Below are 18132 nucleotides of genomic sequence, written 5' to 3' on the forward strand. Positions count from 1 at the left end.
AGTTGTAGAATAGTTCTGCGGAAGGTTGCCTTTAGCCAACAGGTAGTTGATTGCTCGAACAGACTTCCATCTGTTGCTCGGTCTGTTATATATATATATATATATAAAAAAGTACCCCTTTGTTCCATTATGAATATCTGTTAGGTATTAATGTATGTGATTTTTCATTAACAATCATTCTACATTTTGTATAATGGAATGGGTGTCAGTGTTTATTTGTCACTCCTCTCTTCCTTTTTTTATTTTTATTTTTTTTATTTAAGGTATCTGGAAACTAAGAGAAGAGTCTTTCCAAGGTTTTTCTTTATATCAGATCCAGCTTTGCTTGAGATCCTTGGCCAAGCCAGTGATTCACACTCAATTCAGGTATTATTAATTCTTAAATTAACATATTTTCCATTTAAAATGTTATTATATATTTTCTGTCTGTTTTTGGAATTGCATATGGAGTAACTGTAGTCCCTACTTTATCATAATATAAAAGTAATTCAGGATTGATAATTCTCAACTGCTGTTGGGAGCATCCCTGCCAGTTACCACTACTGATTACATGAGTGATAGAAAAAAAAAAAAAAAGGGAGACAGAGGATTTCCTAAATTTAATTACTTTGTTTTATCAGTTGATTTATTGTACTACAGTCTAAATTTAATTCAGAACTACATTGTCACCCAGTCTTCACCTGAAATTCTTAAATATACAAGCACCATTATATGAAATTATCTCACCCAGCATATCATTTCAAAGTAATTGGCAGGAAGAATACATATGTCCGTGTGTATTTTACCCCATCCTTCCTATTCCTCTATTTTTTCATCCCATAGCCATCATTTAAAAGTGGTACTTGAAAAAGAGGATTCTTGATTCTTAAAAGAGGATTCTTGTACTTAAATGGGTGAGTTTTGGGTAATTTTTCATTTGGGTAACCTGACAGTTTTCACTGGACTGATTATATAACTTATTATGTTTTTAAATTGAATAATTAGTTGAAAAGTTCATTAATTTATTATGTGAAGGATAATCTAATATTCATTTTATTAATTTTTTTATTTATTGATGGAAATTACCAGAAATTGATAGTTTAAGATAGCCAATAAGAATACTATACCATGAAACTAAATAGGGGAAAATTATTGTAACAATTAGAGTTATATTTGGCAAAGTGTGATTTCGCCACCTGAACTTTAAGGTACCAAAACAATTGGATGATTAAAATCATAAAAAAAATAAAAAGGAGAGTGGCACTCATCCTCAGTTTTGCAAACACTGGGAAACGTACCTTCACGAAAGGAAGAAAGAGTGCCACTTCCACACATGCAATTTTTTTTATTGGACTTATAAATCTCAAGAGGATCGCATTTTAGTCATTGATGACTACCTGGAAAAATGTCAGTAGATGTCCCACACAATCCAAATATGATGAAATTTTCATTCTGTACTTGAATTGTATAGGGATATCTATTGAGATATGAACCAAATGGGTGGTTATTACTTATTCCAGTATGCCAGAGAGAAAGAGAGGGTACAAGATCAAATATCAATGATCTGATTCTCTTCATGGAGCTGGAAAGGATCAAGGATGTGACAGTTGGGTGTCCAAGAGATGTTTTGGCAGTATGAGGAAAAAAGAAAGGCTTTACTGTTAATAAGAAGAGACTGTAACAGATTGAGATTCATCTTTGGCTCTCTTAATGCAGATCATGATATATTCTGTGGAATATGGTTGCATTTGGGAAGTGTTTAAAGGATTTATTCTATAAGTCACTAACAATTCATTCCAATGGAGTTCCACAAAAAAATTTCAAAATGAGTGACAATGCTGAAAGGTTTTCATAGAGGAAGTGAAAAAAAGCACTGCATAGTTATAGACCATTACAAGACACTAATTAATTTTATCACAAAACCACTGATACAGTAAAATATGAGTTTGAGAGATCACTAGAGAAAAGAGCTAAGAATATGGATAAGGAATTCTACTCATCTGTGAAATGAATACAAGAAAGAAGGAGAGTAAATCAAATTATCCTTCTTTGTCAGAGCAATAGAATCACAGGCAGCCAAGACAAACTTTGTGATGATTTTTACAATTGAAAACACATTTACACCAGGAGAAACTAGTTAATAGGAGTCAGCTTGTTGTGAAATAAGTGATACGATTGTGGCGGGGGGACATGTATTTGAAAAGTTTGTGGCCTCAGTATGAAAGGGTAGTGATACAATGTTAAAAATTTCTGTATTTAAGTATGGAAATTTTTAACACTGTTTAATATACAATGTGTTTCAAAAGTGCTGGTCAGTAATTTAAAGGTGAACTGTACAGACCACAATATGCAAAAAAAGCCAAGTAAACATGGGTCCTTAAGTGAATCGTTTTTGGGATATTGCACATTTCTAGTTGGGATCCACCACTGACTTCGTTTGTTTAGGTTAGGTTATGCTAATTCTCTCCCTTTCCCCTCTCTCAATGCTGTGAAACATAGCAGGCATACTAGTACTTGTCAAAGGATAGTCAACATGGAAAGAGGTTACAGCAACGAAGAGTATGTGGATGTGCACTTCATGTAAAAAAAATCAACGGCAGTACACTCGAGGCTGCACGTTTGTACCAAGAATCATTTCCCTGCCGAAGGCAGCCCAATAGGCACACATTTATCAGGTAAATCAATGCCTTAGAGAACATGGGTGGGTGCTTCGCACATGGAGTACGAGCAGGTAGGCCCAGAAGCATAACACCTGATGTTGAAGAAAGGGTGTTAGACAGAATAGAACAAAATCCAGGAATTTCGATGAGGGTAGCTCTGCAAGAACGTGTACTGAGTCATAGTAGTGTGTGCCAAATTCCCAGCGTGTACAAGGTCTCAGCAGTACAGACTACCCTCCCAGAGTGAACTGCCATTGGATGGAACAACAGTGTGTCCTGAACCCCCAATTTTTAAACAACATTTTGTACACTGATGAAGCTGGATTTACTTGTGATGTTATTTTTAATTTTCATAACTGTCACATTTGGTCCAACAAAAATCCTAATGCAATTCATGAGTCACAGCATCAGCAACATTTATCGTTGAATGTCTGGGCAGGACTACTAGGAGAACATCTAATTGGACCACATTTTCTGCCAAATAGGCTAACAGGAGAGCTGTACCTTCAGTTCCTGCAGAATGTTCTTCCAGACCTCCTTGATGATGATAATGTTCCACTTCAGCAATGCCAGAACATATGGTTTATGCACCGGCACATTTTTCTCGAGTTTTGACTCGGTATCTAACTAGATGGTATAGTCAATGGTGATAGGTAGAGGTGGGCCTGTAACGTGGCCTCCCAGATCACCAGACTTAAATCATGGATATTTGTATCTGGGGGTATTTGTATATGACCCCAAAAACTTCCTATTGACATTAACACAGTTGAGGAATTGCAGCATCGGGTTGAAGGACCCAGGAATGAACCTGAGAGGTTTTGCAACTCAATGCAGAGAAGATTACAAAGCTGCGTATGGATGCAAGGACAGCAGTTTGAACACCTTTTGTAACATCCTATAACATGTAATATCTGTAAAATCCTGTGGTGTTGAAATAAAAAAATTAAAAATGTATTACCTTATGTTTAATAAAACCACCCTTAGCAAAGGATTCACAGCTATTTGCGGAACTAGTACTCTCATAGTCAGTGGCAGATCTTAACAGAAAATGTGTATTATCTCGAAAACGGTTCATTTTCAGCCTGATATTCACTGGGACTTTTTTGCTTATTTTAGTTTGTACTTTTCACCTGTAAATTATTGACCATCATTTTTGAAACACCATGTATAACACTTCAAATACAACTCACAAAATCTCAAGCAGTTTCATTATTTTTATTTTTTTTTAATTATCGGTTCTGAAGTCAACAAAGATGTACGAATCAGGAAAGATGGACAAAATCAGTCACCATGTTTTCATCTAATATTTGGGGAAAAGGGGATCAAAGGCAATCCACGAGGATATGGATATTTGGGAGAGAACATTTGGGGAGAAAGCCCTTCCTATTCCATGATTAAGAGGGGCAGCAGAATTTAAATGAGGAAGGGAGAGCTTGGAAGTTGATCTATGCTGTGGAAGACCTGCATCACTCCAGAAGTTGTTGACAGCATGCATGATCTAGTGATGAGTGTTTGAGTTCAGTACATTTCCAGCATCTTGGACATCTCATCTGTGTGTATCTCATGATAAGAAGTCCTCACTTTGAAAAAAGGTGTCAGCACAATGGGTCCCAAAGTTGTTGACAGCAGATCAAAATGCACATGTAAATAACAAAAATGTTCACTTGAATTCCATCCAAGTCAAGTGAACATTTGCATTGTTTTCAAGCAGATCCAGCAAATTTAGTTGCACTGTTTGTGACCATGGATGAGATGTGGGTCCATCACTTTCAGCCAGAGACAAAGGAGCAGTTCAAACAATTGATATGCAACTCTTTTCCCTTCAAAAGAAAGCGAAGTTGCTTCTGTCTGCTGGTGATAGCACTGGTTTTTTGGGTTGCAATTTTTACATGAAAAAAATCAAAAGAAAAACATCGGGGAAAACTCATCAGTGGAGTGTTGTTCCACCAGAACAACGTGCCTGCTCACAAGTATCTCATTGTCATGGCTGCACTGCATGAGTGCAGCTTTGAAATCTTGGACCAGTTGCCATATTCACCAGATCTACACTGCTTGACAAAATTAACAGAACAAACATTTTTCATGAATATTTTATTGTGAATAGTGTCATCAAAGACAAAATATTTAATTTAATGGGTATCCTGGCATGCAAATTCCAAGTATCCACAGGCACCTCCATAGCCAGGTGGGCAGGAGCAGCAGTGCGTAGCACATGCTTCTTGATTAGACCGGGGTTCGAGCCCATGACCATCAAATATGGAGGATGTGGAAAGGTCAGGGAATGATCACCGCATATCCCCGGAGCAATATGTCCTTAGTTGCTAATGCTCCTAAAAACCAAACAACAACAACAACAACAACCAAGTATCCACTAAAAATCGATCTCCCACCTCACAGCACATGCAAATTATTCATGCCTATAAAAACATGGGTTGCGACCACATGATTTCATTCCTGTTTTTGGCTTGCTTAGTGGGATAGACACATCTCCAGTATTTGGGAGGGCATGTCATCATTGTTTAGATGATTCTTTGAGTTGGTTGGCCGTCGGATGACTTGAAGCGGCACGTTGACTTAATGTGTCGTGGAGTGTCGTCTCAACAGAAGACAGGAATCATTACAAGAAGAACTTTATGGTCAGAAGACAGGAATCATTACAAGAAGAACTTTATGGTCAGAAGACAGGACTCATTACAAGAAGAACTTTATGGTCAGAAGACAGGAATCATTACAAGAAGAACTGGCCAAGTTGCCTGAAAGGCTACGTGAACCAGAACAGACCATCCTTTGGCTCTATCAGCAAGATAGAACCCTATGATGCCGCAGGTGAAAACATTTCCAACCAGACTGTGTTACGCTGGCTCGGTTCAAGCGAACTCTATGTAAGGAAGCCAGTGGTTTGTATCCCATTAACCCCTATTGTGGGAACTCATGATTGGTTTGTCCAAGCTATAGATATGGCAGTTGTGGAGGAGACAAGATCCTTATCTAGCTTAGTGTGAGTAATAGATGTTTTTTTCTGATTTGGTCTTGAGTTGATTGTAAGGACCAAACTTAGAATAAGGTTTGATTTGTTTGTGTTTATTGTTGTTTTGTTGGGCAGTATGTGAAACTTGATGATTTAAGGATACATACTGCATGTTTATGTTCTCTTTTAGATGTTTGTGTTGGTTAACCTACTTGGTAGGGTTAATGAAAATGTATCCTCTAAAATGGATGGAGTTTATATGCTAAAGCTCTCTTTCTACAAGGGCTAAATTAAATTAATCCCCAAAAGTGATTGTAGTTTTGATAACCAAATTTGGTATTTATTTATTGGTATAAATAGTGATTTGTCTATTCTTCTCTAGTTGAGAGAAATGTTAAATTGTTGGCTTTGTAAATAATGTATATATTAGTTTTACTTCTATTTGGCTATGTGACCTTACTGAACTCTGTAAGCTTTGTCCACTAGTTTCTTTTAATCTTTAATCTCTTGCTGACTTCCTCTTCTGGGGATGCCTATTTCTTTCATCTCCTTGTTTTCCTTTTCTTTCCCATCCATACCATTACCCCTACTTCTCACGCTATGTTCCTTCCTTTTCATTTTTCATTATTTATTGGGATAACAAGTTTTCTTGTTATCCTACTAAAAGTCTTTACCTGTTTGTGGTCCCTGGCACGCCTCCACGTGGCATGGGATGGGAGTCGGGGCAGCGGACCAGGTGTTCACTGCCCTCTGGCTGCGAAGTTGCCAGGCACCAGCACTCAACATTCAACATAACACACATAAACTTTACATACCAATGCTTATTCACACTTGCCTGCTTTGGCAAATTTGCTTATCAGACGCTACTGTGGTACATAGGGGAAACCCTGGAGACCGCCTCAATAAACAAGAATATCTTAAATCCCATTAACCCCAAACCACTGCAGAGCTTGTTGAAACTGGCACCATGAACATGTGGCTTGGAGCTCTGACAAATGGGGTACAGGTCTTTTCTCTGATGAGTCCCATTCAGATTCTAGATGTTATTTCATCAGGAGATACCATACTTCCAACATCAGAGAAAGGGAGACATATGGTGGAGGCATTGTTGTCATGTGGGGTGGAATAATGATCTGTGGCTGCACCTCTCTTCATGTTTTTGATAGGGGTACTGAGAACAGATCCTCAAACCCTGTGTGTAACTTTTAGGGGTGTAGTTGGCCCAGATTTTATTTTCATGAACAACAGTGCTACTGCACATATCTTGAAACTGAAGATATGCATTGACCTGTGGCCAGCATGAAACGTGTGGGATGCCCTTGTGTGTCGAATTGCATGCCAACGGCCAACTCCTCGGTCATGTATGTGCTGGTGGAAAAATTGGATTTGTTGCTGCAGAATCTTATACACACCCTTCTATCAAGCATGATTCACCACTGTTAGGCCTGTTTAGCCATTGGATGGGATCATACAGTACTCTGTCATGTGACCATATTTTCGCACATCTTGTGTCGACTTCTGTAATGTGACCTTTTTGGTAATTCTTATACAACCCCTATGTGTGCCATGGGGGTTGTTCAAACATCCCATGTAAAATGATCTCTGTGAAGCACTTCTTAGAAGATCTAATATCGTTAGGGTACCTGTATTATAAACTCACATATGATGGTATACTTTAGCATAGTATGTGAGTCTATCAAACTTTAGTAATGTTAATTGAAAGCATCATCTTACTCTGGAGTGATCTTCTTGGACTGGTGGCTACTAAATCTCATCAGGTCATATGGGGAGGACCTAACAGATGTTGATGAAATGTAATTAAGGTTTAATATCAGCACGGTTTTTTTTTTTTTTTTTTCATTAAAACCTTTTTTCAATCTGAGAGATGATATATTATTTACCTTTGTGCCTGTTGTTTGATATCAGAGAAGGAACTGTCTTACATGAACTGTTCGTCAACTTAAAAAGAAAAAAAGATAACAAGGAAGATATCAACAGATTATTTGTTTGTGTAATTTTGTAGTAATTATTATAATTGCTTTCTCTATTTTATCAAACAATTTTCTAGTTGCCTGTTGTTGCTGCCTAGCTGAAGCAATTCCACTGTCAAGTTGGAATTCAATACATAAATGCATAGGATCCTTCCATTTTCCCATCCTCTCTAACAGTAACAGAGGCTGGAACAATTGTTTCATAGTAGCTTACACATATAGCTTTAAGCTATTGCTTAACTTGTTGTATGAAATAGTTACTTATTAATATAGTCAAAATCATGCAAACAAATTGTTTGGTACAGAAAATTAGAGAAAAAATATATTTATTTAATTTGCAACTGTGCTGTGTCTTTAACTGAAGGAGAATATGTTGGTTCTCTCACAAACTTTGCTATATGCAATTGTAAGAAATAAATTTATAAACTGTAGCATATAATAAGATAGGTGCCTCCGTAGCCAGGTGGGAAGAAGCAGCAGTGCGTAGCACACGCTTCTTGATTAGACCGAGGTTCGAGTCCTTCACCACCAAATACGGAGGATGCGGAAAGGGCAGGGAATGACCACCGCATATAAGGCGGGGCAATATGGCCTTAGTTGTCTTAATGCTCCTAAAAACCAAATGACAAACAAACAAACGTAAAAAGATACTTAACTTGGAGAAACCTATAGTAAAGATCTCAGCTAAGTTGGTCAAAGTTAAATGGGATTGGCGCAGTAGGTTATGTTTGTTTTTTAATTTTCAGTGTTAGACCATACCACTTAGGCAACACTCAACGACGAAACTATACACTAGTGCAGGGGTGGCAAACCTTTTTAAGGGTGTGTGCCAAAACTGGCAAAAAATCTTTTAAAAAAATCTACCCTTGCGTGCATTTATTTAATTTGCAACTGCTCTATGTCTTTAACTGAAGGAGAATATATTGGTTCTCTCACAAACTTCACTATATGCAATTGTGAGAAAGAAATTTATAAACTATAGCACGTAATAAGATACTTAACTAGGAGAAACCATAGTAAAGATCTCAGCTAAGTTGGTCAAAGTTAAATGAGATTGGCTGAGTGGGTTATATTTGTTTTTTAATTTTCAGTGTTAGACCATGCCACTTTAGATGACACAAAATTACGAAACTATACACTAGTGCAGGGGTGGTGAACCGTTTTAAGAGTGCATGCCAAAGCTGGCGAAATCTTTTAAAAAACTACCCTCATGTGCCGCTCGGAATTTTGCAAAGTACGGTATCATTATTTAGTTAGTCGATCTCAGGCATAGATAGCAAGGTTCCCCCCCCCCCGCCCCCCAGAAACTGGAGTTTTTCATCCAGAAAAACAGACAAATCGGCCATAGAACATGTGCAATCATAAGACATACAGCACAGAATATGAATATAAATATTTGGGTAGCCTAATATAATAGTATCGTTATTTTTCTCATACACATTTTACTTGACAAAAGCTTAACAAAAAAAAAAAAGAATGAAATAAAAGACATTATTTCAAAGATGCTTTAATAGAGGTATTAAAATAAAATCCTTCATAACAAAAATGTAACTTTTAGCTTACAGAACAAATTTAATATAAAATGAGAAACCTTTCTTATATTATAAATATAAAACATCAGTGAGACTTCTGTTGCTACGCCATTGATGACTGATACTTTATATCAGCTTATACTTTGTAACCTTTAGAGCTATGCATGCAGCACTAGTTTCGTCTGTGAGACTTTTCCTATGACTACACTTAACAAAGTTCATCACTGAGAACGACTCATAAAAATATGTTAATGAGAAAATTGTTAGTAACGCTGTTGCCAGATTTTTTAAATGGACAAAAGTTTCAGAAATGGAATTTCAGACTTTTAACACAGAAGCCCTCGATTTAACGGACTTTGGATTTAACTGACAAAAAATTTCTGTCCTAAAGAAAAAATAAAGAACCTGTTTATATCTGATAGCGCTGCTTATCAGACAGTACATCTGTCTGATGTGCGACACTATCAGAAAGATGTGCTAAAAATTCCTTCTAATGAAATAAAGGTTATTTTTTTCTGCTAGGTAATGCACCTGCTCACCCTAATGCTGAGAGGTTAGTTAACAGGGATGGGAGAATTTAATGTGTTTTTCTGCCTCCTAAGACTACTTCACTGATACAGCCGATGGATCAGGAAGAAACAGAAGATGCAAAAGAAGGTACAAGAGGCACTAGGACACTGCAAAATTTACATGCATACAATATCAGATCTTCTGTCTTCAACTTAACAGCTGTGTGGAAAGAAATGCAGATTACTACCTTGGCGAGTGCTTGGAAGAAGTTGTTGTACGACGTAGAACCTGAAATGGACTTTGAGGGAGTTGAGGCGTCTAATTTTCGGGACACTCTTCTGAGGGCTGACAACAAAAATGCAACTGAGAATGATGTGAAACAGTGGCTTGAAAATGACGAAGGTGATCCGGGCTACCAGCTTTTTTCTGAGGGAGAGACTGCGGAAAATGTTCTTCATGGAGAACAAGAGGACGATGACGATGACAAAGAATCAGTTGAACCTCATCCTAAATTGTCATTATAAGACAACATATGGATGACACATACATTATATTGAATCATCATCAGACCCTGATGTGCTTCCTTATTATGAACATTTTAGAGAATTTCGATCTACAGTAATAAGGAAGCAGCACCAAGGTGTAAGGAAACTGAAGCTTGATGATTTCTTCAAGACCACTTCATCAATTGGACCTGTTTCACCAGAACCCTCTACCAGCAAGGAATTAACACCTCTCCCTCCATATGACAGTTGTTTCTGACTCTGAAAATTGTGATTCTTTCAATTAAGTTAATATTAATACTGAATATTATATATCTTTTTAAATGATTTTTTGTATGTTTTTTATTCAATGAAGTTTAAGAATTTTTTAAAGTATTTTTTCCTACTCTAAAATGGATTTAAATAAAAAAAAAACTAATGTTCATATTGAAAACAACTTTGTGTGAGATTTAAGAAAAAAAAAGTGACGGAAACACTTCATTAGTTACATTGTATAGTTTTTGACGTGTTTAATTAAAATAAAGTTTGATTCCTGTTGTAAATTTATTTTTATATTTTTAACAAATGTTTTAATGGTGTGTATAAATTACTCAATGTACATTATAATGATATTTTATTCAAACTTATACATTATAATAACATTTTAATACATCCTGCACATTGTAAGTTTATTATTAATATATGTTTTAAAATACATTCAATTTAACGGATTTTCGGCAATAACGTACACCCCCTTCCCCTAATTAGTCCATTAAATCGAAGGCCTACTGTATCTCATTTTCTGCAGTTTTCTTTGCCAATCTAATCACTAATCATTCATTCCCTTTCAATATTTCCTAAATCAGCTCTGAGGTCGATAAATTTTCACCTCCAAATTGAGCTGCTCTGAAAATTAATCAATCACATCTCAAAATCATCCAGGTTGATCTACTGAAACGTTTTCAGGTTCAGTTCGACTAGTTTTATACTGTCTGTAAACTTAATGAATTTTTCAGTTTCTTCCAATTCTGTGAACTTGACAAACCTTGGAAAAACTGTCCAGTAGTTGACTCAATGACGTTTAGACATAGCATTTGAAGGCTATGACAGTCAGTTTTCTCATCATTTTCAAGATCACAAATGTATCTTTTTAGGTTTGGGAAATATTTAAAATTTCCGCTGTCCACTTTGCATTTAAAAATGCCCAGCTTAATTTCAAGTGCCTTTATGTTATTTAACATAACATCGAGGGTCTTACCAGAGCCCTCTAATTATATGTTCAAATCATTTAAATGTGAGCTGAAATCTGTAAAGAACATCAGTTTACAAATCTGAACAAGGTCAAACTATACAAGAAAATTTTTCATCTGTCAAAATCAGATTGATTCGTCCAGACATTCATTTGATTAAGAACCGATGCTTGACTCAGCCAATGAACATTGTTGTATATAAGTAGTTAGTCCTTTATACACCAAATGCACCTCATTCAATAAATTCTGAATTTGTTTTTTCCCCCAAAGAATCCATTACAGTTTTCATCACATCTTCATGTTCGTTTAGATCAGCTTTTGCACACAAAGCCTTCTTGTGTTTGATGCAGTGAAAGCCTACCAGTGTATAGCCATCATGTTTTGCAAATAGATGTATAGAACCTGCTTCTCTGCCAATCGTAGTGGATGCACCATTGGTTGTGATGGAAACTACTTTTGAAACCTCAAGATGTTGCTTTAGGATGTTCTGAATTCCGCGTGCCAAAAAAAATTGTATGCATGCCCCTTTGGGCACTTGTGCCATAGGTTTGCCACCCCTGCACTAATGAGTCTAACTCTGGTAATAGGCTTGTTTGTTTGTTTGTTATTTGGAGCATTAGCAACTAAGGCCATATTGCTTCGGGGATATGCGGTGGTCATTTCCTGACCTTTCCGCATCCTCCGTATTTGGTGGGCACGGGCTTGAAACCCGGTCTAATCAAGAAGTGTATGCTATGCACTGCTGCTGCTCCTGCCCACCTGGCTACGGAGGCACCTCCGGTAATAGGCAAGATTGTGGAAGAGTCTGTGATTAAGGACATCATTCCGGACCACCTTGATAAGAATGTATTATCCTAAAGTGATCTCAGTATGGGTTTGTCCTGCCTCATCATAGTGGTTAACTGCTATGACTTTGAGCCCGTGACTACCAAATATGGAAGATGCAGAAAGGTCAGGGAATGACCACTGCATATCCCCAGAGCAATATGGCCGTAGTTGCTAATGCTCCTAAAAACCAAACAACAACTACTATGATTAAGTCATAACAACAACAACTACTATGATTAAGTCATAACAACAACAACAACTACTATGATTAAGTCATAAAAACAAAAAAAAAAAACAAAATAAACAGTGGGATGCATACAGGGTGTCTGGGCTAGAGGTATCCAAAAATAAAGGCTTATAATGCGAGAACCACTCTTTATATTTTCTCAAACAAAAGCACAGTCAATAGAAAATCTCTCCAAGATTTGTGTTGTCATATTTTTCCACATTTGGGGTACGAAGAATCTTCACCAAGTGATTGAAAATGAAAGGGACACACCAAAAGTCGATGTCTGGTTAGGAGTGCACAAAAATGGTGTCATCAGTCCATTTTTTTTTTTTCCCCTCCCCATAAATACGACTATGGAAAAAAAAAAAAAAAAAAAAAAGTACGGGGCTTTATTAAACACTGTGTGTATCAGAGAAAATTCTGGTTTGGACAATTTAAAACAGCATATTGTTAAGCAGTTGCTCTAATAACACCTCAGATGCTGGAAAGCACTTGGCAAAAGCTCGAGTATCATTTTGACATGTGTCAAGCTACAAAAGGTGCCCACATTGAACTTTACTAGCCTTCATAAAAACTTGGTGAGTTACTCAGTATAATAACAAAAAAATTATTTTAATACACCTTACAGATGCTGAGATGTGTGTGAGATTGACATTATATACATAGATTGGAGTAAAGCTTTTTATGAAATCCTATAAGGTAAGAGGAAGCTGCTAAGATTTGAATGTTGGTTCATGATATGAAATTCATAAGGTGAATTTCATGAATTGTGTTTATGGAATTCACACCAGGCTATGTTCCTGCAGTATGATTTGGACAAGCTACAGATATGACTGGAAAAATCACAGCTAGTGTTTAATGCTGCTAAATGTGAGGTCTTGAATGTAAAGAGAACAAAAACTATGAAGTTTTCCAAGCAGTTTACACTGCATGCAACTGTATGTAAACTGCAAACTAGCCAAGAAGGCAAAGAAGGGGTGAAAGTAAGATTTGAAAGTTGGTTCATGATATGAAATTCATAAGGTGAATTTCATGAATTGTGTTTATGGAATTCACACCAGGCTATGTTCCTGCAATATGATTTGGACAAGCTACAGATATGACTAGAAAAATCACAGCTAGTGTTTAATGCTGCTAAATGTGAGGTCTTGAATGTAAAGAGAACAAAAACTGTGAAGTTTTCCAAGCAGTTTACACTGTATGCAACTGTATGTAAACTGCAAACTAGCCAAGAAGGCAAAGAAGGGGTGCATTGTGTTTTATTCTTTGTAAGTAGGGAAAAGGATGTCACGATTCCTCGCCGTAAGTTAATGATGAGATTATTATTGAAATGTAGTTGGGTCTGCAGATTGCACCTAAAGCAAAAACAGTACTTCTAGTGAGGATATAAACAAGACATTATTGAGAATACTAACTGAAGTTATTGTAAATAGTGGTTTAGAAAGTAAAATGCAAAGCTTGGCAACTAGACACCCTGTTGTGTTGGGGATGTGAAGGGTTGACTGAGGTATGTAAGCTACTGAAGGGGATGAAAGCCTAGGAAGAATGGATGCAAACATAAAATCTTAGAGAGTAACATAAAAGGGGATTTCATCACAGAGTTTGATTTTTGTTAGTGTGTTATAGATTACACTGGTCGGCATCAATTTTCCCCCTGAAATGACTTTGACAGGCTCTCTCATAGGAAGTACCTTCAAAAACTCAGATATATATGCTTAAAAAGTTCTCATCACCTTCAGTTTTAAAATATCATAGGTTAATGACTGAAAACCAAGACGTAGTTGGTTTAATAATCTGTTGTATCTATTTTATCTTTTTTTTTTTTTTCTAGAACATACAGATTTCTAGATCATTTGGGAGCTTTCACAACATTCGAGAATGTTCTGGAATGGTCTAGATCAAGGGGTCCCAACTTGTGTTATGCAGTACCCTAGGGTTCTGTTGATAACATTTGGGATCTCACAATAAAATTAGTTTTTGAGCTCTAATTAATAGTTTAAAATATGTATGGAGAGGGGACCTGCGCACAGACTCTGCACGGCTCACATTTGTAGCAAATAAAATCTGGTTAATCTAATGGTGGATGAATGAATGGAATACTATGCTTGCATTCGATTCTCCCACCACTAGTCAAGTCATATCCCCTGATGAAATCATCTGAAGTGAGGTGGGGCACAGTGATACAGCGTATGAGTGGGCGTATCAGTCATAGATCAGTAGTGTTTTGCACTGAAATTATTTTGTTCATGTATTGTGTACTTTTCATATAAAAATAAAGTGGAAATTGTATTAATTTATAATATTATGATTGTGAATACCCCAAATTAAAATATCATGGATCGTTGTTTGAGAGAAGGAGTTTTAAAAAAAAGTGTAGCAAGCAGTTCACATGTTTCTAGTGACAAGGAGACTGGTAAAGTGGATACTGATGAAAATACAGATCATGGCACTAGCATTACTTGGTAGCAGATGAACGGAGGAAAAGGGAAGTGTTGTTTGTCAATACTAAAAAAAACATCGCTGTCATAAAAAATGTAAATATGACTTGAGGTATTTATTACTTGGATTCACAACCACAGGAAATCCCGAGGTCCCTGATGCATTATGTATATTATGCATTAAGATCTTATCAAATAGTTTGTTAGCACCAGCTAAATTGCACAGACATTTTGAAATGAACCATTCAGAATATAAAAATAAAGATGTCAAATTTTTTGAAAGAAAACTTGAGTCTCTTGACTAAACTATAAACAGTTTATGTCGAAAATGTTGTCGGATAATAAAAGGGCAACAATGGCTTCCTACAAAGTAGTTCAAACAATTTCTGAAACTCTCATAAAACCATGCATCAAAGATGTTGTTCTGTCTCAAATAATACAGTTTCACACAGAATTCATGATATAGCTGAGGATATCGAGAAGGAACTTATATTAAGACTTCAATCATATGATGAATACTCTTTATACTCTTTACAGTTAGATGAGACAACGGACATTGCAAACCTATAAATTTTATTAGTTTTCATTCGTTATTACTACAATAATTATATTGAAGAAGATATATTACTCTGTAAAAATTTACAAACCAATACAACAGGAGAAATTATATTTAAATGTATCAACAATTTTATGAAGACTCATAGAATAAGTTGGGAGAAATGTGTTGATGTATGTAGCGATGGTGCGAAGTCAATGATAGGGCCTGTGAAAGGGACAGTAACATGAATTAAAAATGTTGCTAAAACGTGTACGAGTAGTCACTGTATTCTTCATAGACATGCACTGATTACTCAAAATATCCCTTCATCTTTAAAGGGTATTTTAGATGAAGCAGTGAAAATTATTAACTTTGTGAAAACATGACCATTAAAAAAAAAAACAAGATTATTCCAAATTATATGTGAAGATATGGGCAGCCATATCTTCACATATAATTATTCCAAATTATATGTGAAGATATGGGCAGCCAGCATACATCTTTGCTGGTACATACTGAAATTAAATGGCAGAGTTCTTGTCTGATTATTTGAAGTATGAGAAGAGCTTGCCATATTTTTACACAATGACAAATTTCTATTAGCAGATCGCTTTAGAAACGTTTCGTGGTTGAGGATATATTCACAAAATTGAATGATGTTTCTCTCCCTTCAAGGAAAAAAAGGAAATATTTTCAAAACAAAAGATGAATTACGATCATTATTATGAAAGTTACAATACTGGACCATGGCTGTTGAAAAAAAATATTTTGGATCCATTTCCAACTTTAAATGACTTTTTTCAGGAATCAAACTGTAAAATTTACAAGGAAATTCAAAAAGAAATTATTTCTCTTCTAAAATCAATAACTGGCATTAAATGAATACTTTCCTCTACTAAAAGATGACAATAACTATTAAGTTTTCAATCCTTTCAATATTAAAGAAAAACCAGAGGAACTATCTACTTCAGAATATGAAATTCTCATCAACCTGACATCAAACATCCAAATGAAAGTTAAATTTAATGAAGTTTCATTAAATGAGTTTTGGTGTGACTTAAAAGAAGAATATCCAAATTTATTCAAAAAGGCAATTCGTTGTTTCTTGCCATTTAGTACCACATATTTGTGTGAAAGCGGATTTTCGCTCTACACTGCGACAAAAACAAAACACAGAATTAAGTTGGATGCCACTCCTGATATTAGAATTCAGCTGTTTACAATTAAACCAAATTTTGAAAGAAAACAAGGCATTTAATCCTTCACATTAATTACCAGTTTGAATTAATATTTGCTTTTCCGTTGGGTGCCTCTGTAGCCAGGTGGGAAGAAGCAGCAGTGCATAGCACACGCTTCTTGAATAGAGCGGGGTTCGAGCCCGTCACCACCAAATACGGAGGATGTGGAAAAGGTCAGGGAATGATCACCGCATATTCTCGGAGCAATATTGCCTTAGTTGCTAATGCTCCTAAAAACCAAAACAACAACAACAGCTTTTCCATTGTTAATCTGTTTTCTTTTGTATTTTCAATAAATTATTTTTGATTTTTTGATTTGTTGTTTTATTTATAATCAGTAAAAATTGTCAGGGTTCCAAAATTTTTTATCAAGGTGAAAAGGGTTCTGCGATTAAAATAAGTTGGGAACCGCTGGTCTAGATTGTTACATGTTACATGTGAAAGAAAGGTCGGGGTGTTTTTGGAAGGCTCTGGGACTTTTGGCGAAGTTCTCTAGAAACACTGTGAGAATGCTAGAACCTTCTCTACTGGTATATACACGAGTGGGTTCCGCACCAAGCAAGCATTCCGTATTTCAAAAAGTTTATATGTTTCAGAGAGAGAGAGAGAGAGAGAGAGAGTGGTGAACAGGTGTTTTAGTGAATTTGTTTTGTAAACAAGTGTTGTGTGCATAAGTGTAAATCATGAACTGTATTTAGAAACTGTAACTTTAAAAAAAAAAAAAGTATCTAGAAACAAAAATCTATAATTTCTTAATTGTGTTCTTATGTGTGTGCACCTCAACCATACATGAATTATGTTGAGTTCTTGTCGAAATAAGCCTGATAGCTTTTGCTACATTTCCGTGGAAGTGGTACTAAAATTGTAGTGGAAGCCACTGTCACAACTTGTAAGAAAAGCCCATGAAATCTATTTTGGATGTAAAGTTGGAGTACTGTACTTTTTTGTACTTCACGTTCAAGGACATTAACAGGCTTTCTTAGAGGTAATTATAAATCAATGCCTTTTGCTGTTGTGTTGATATGGCAGGAACCTCGAGACCACATAAAGAATTTTTACTTTTGCATGACCAATATTTCCAGTTTTTCTGGGAAATCCAAGCATAGAGTAGAGTACCCAACCTGCCTTCTGCTCTAAGGCCAGTTTGTCATGATGATACAATACCAGTGCCAAAGCCACTAGAAACTTATGGACTTGACTCTGATTCAGGATCGGAAAAGAAGCCTCCAGAAGATGCAGAACCCAGAATGAGTACAGATCCAGATTTTACAACTTGTGATACTTCAAAGCCACATCTAATCAATCAGGCAGAGATTTGGAACTCTCCAAAACAAAGACTAAATTACTAGTATCACAGCTTCAGCAGTGGAATCTTCTTTAAAAGGGTGTCATGGTGTCTTTTTATAGGAAGAGGCAGTTTAACATAATGACCTATTACTCTATGGATGGTACTTTGGTTTATTGTAACAATGTCCAGGAATTAATGAAA

General features: G+C 36.1%; 1 protein-coding gene across 1 annotated transcript in view; it reads left to right on the top strand.

The window, feature by feature from the left end:
* LOC150085960 (dynein axonemal heavy chain 8-like) overlaps positions 1-18132 on the top strand; it is a 1559705-nt gene that overhangs the window by 528738 nt on the left and 1012835 nt on the right. Inside the window, exon 35 of the mRNA XM_090374756.1 lies at positions 264-366. Within this exon, the coding sequence (XP_090230882.1) occupies positions 264-366 (103 nt within the window). The remainder of the gene's footprint in view (positions 1-263; positions 367-18132) is intronic.

The sequence above is a fragment of the Mastigoproctus giganteus genome, chromosome 5 (assembly GCF_048544385.1).
Source record: "Mastigoproctus giganteus isolate SK-2022 chromosome 5, ASM4854438v1, whole genome shotgun sequence".
Lineage (NCBI taxonomy): Eukaryota > Metazoa > Arthropoda > Arachnida > Uropygi > Thelyphonidae > Mastigoproctus > Mastigoproctus giganteus.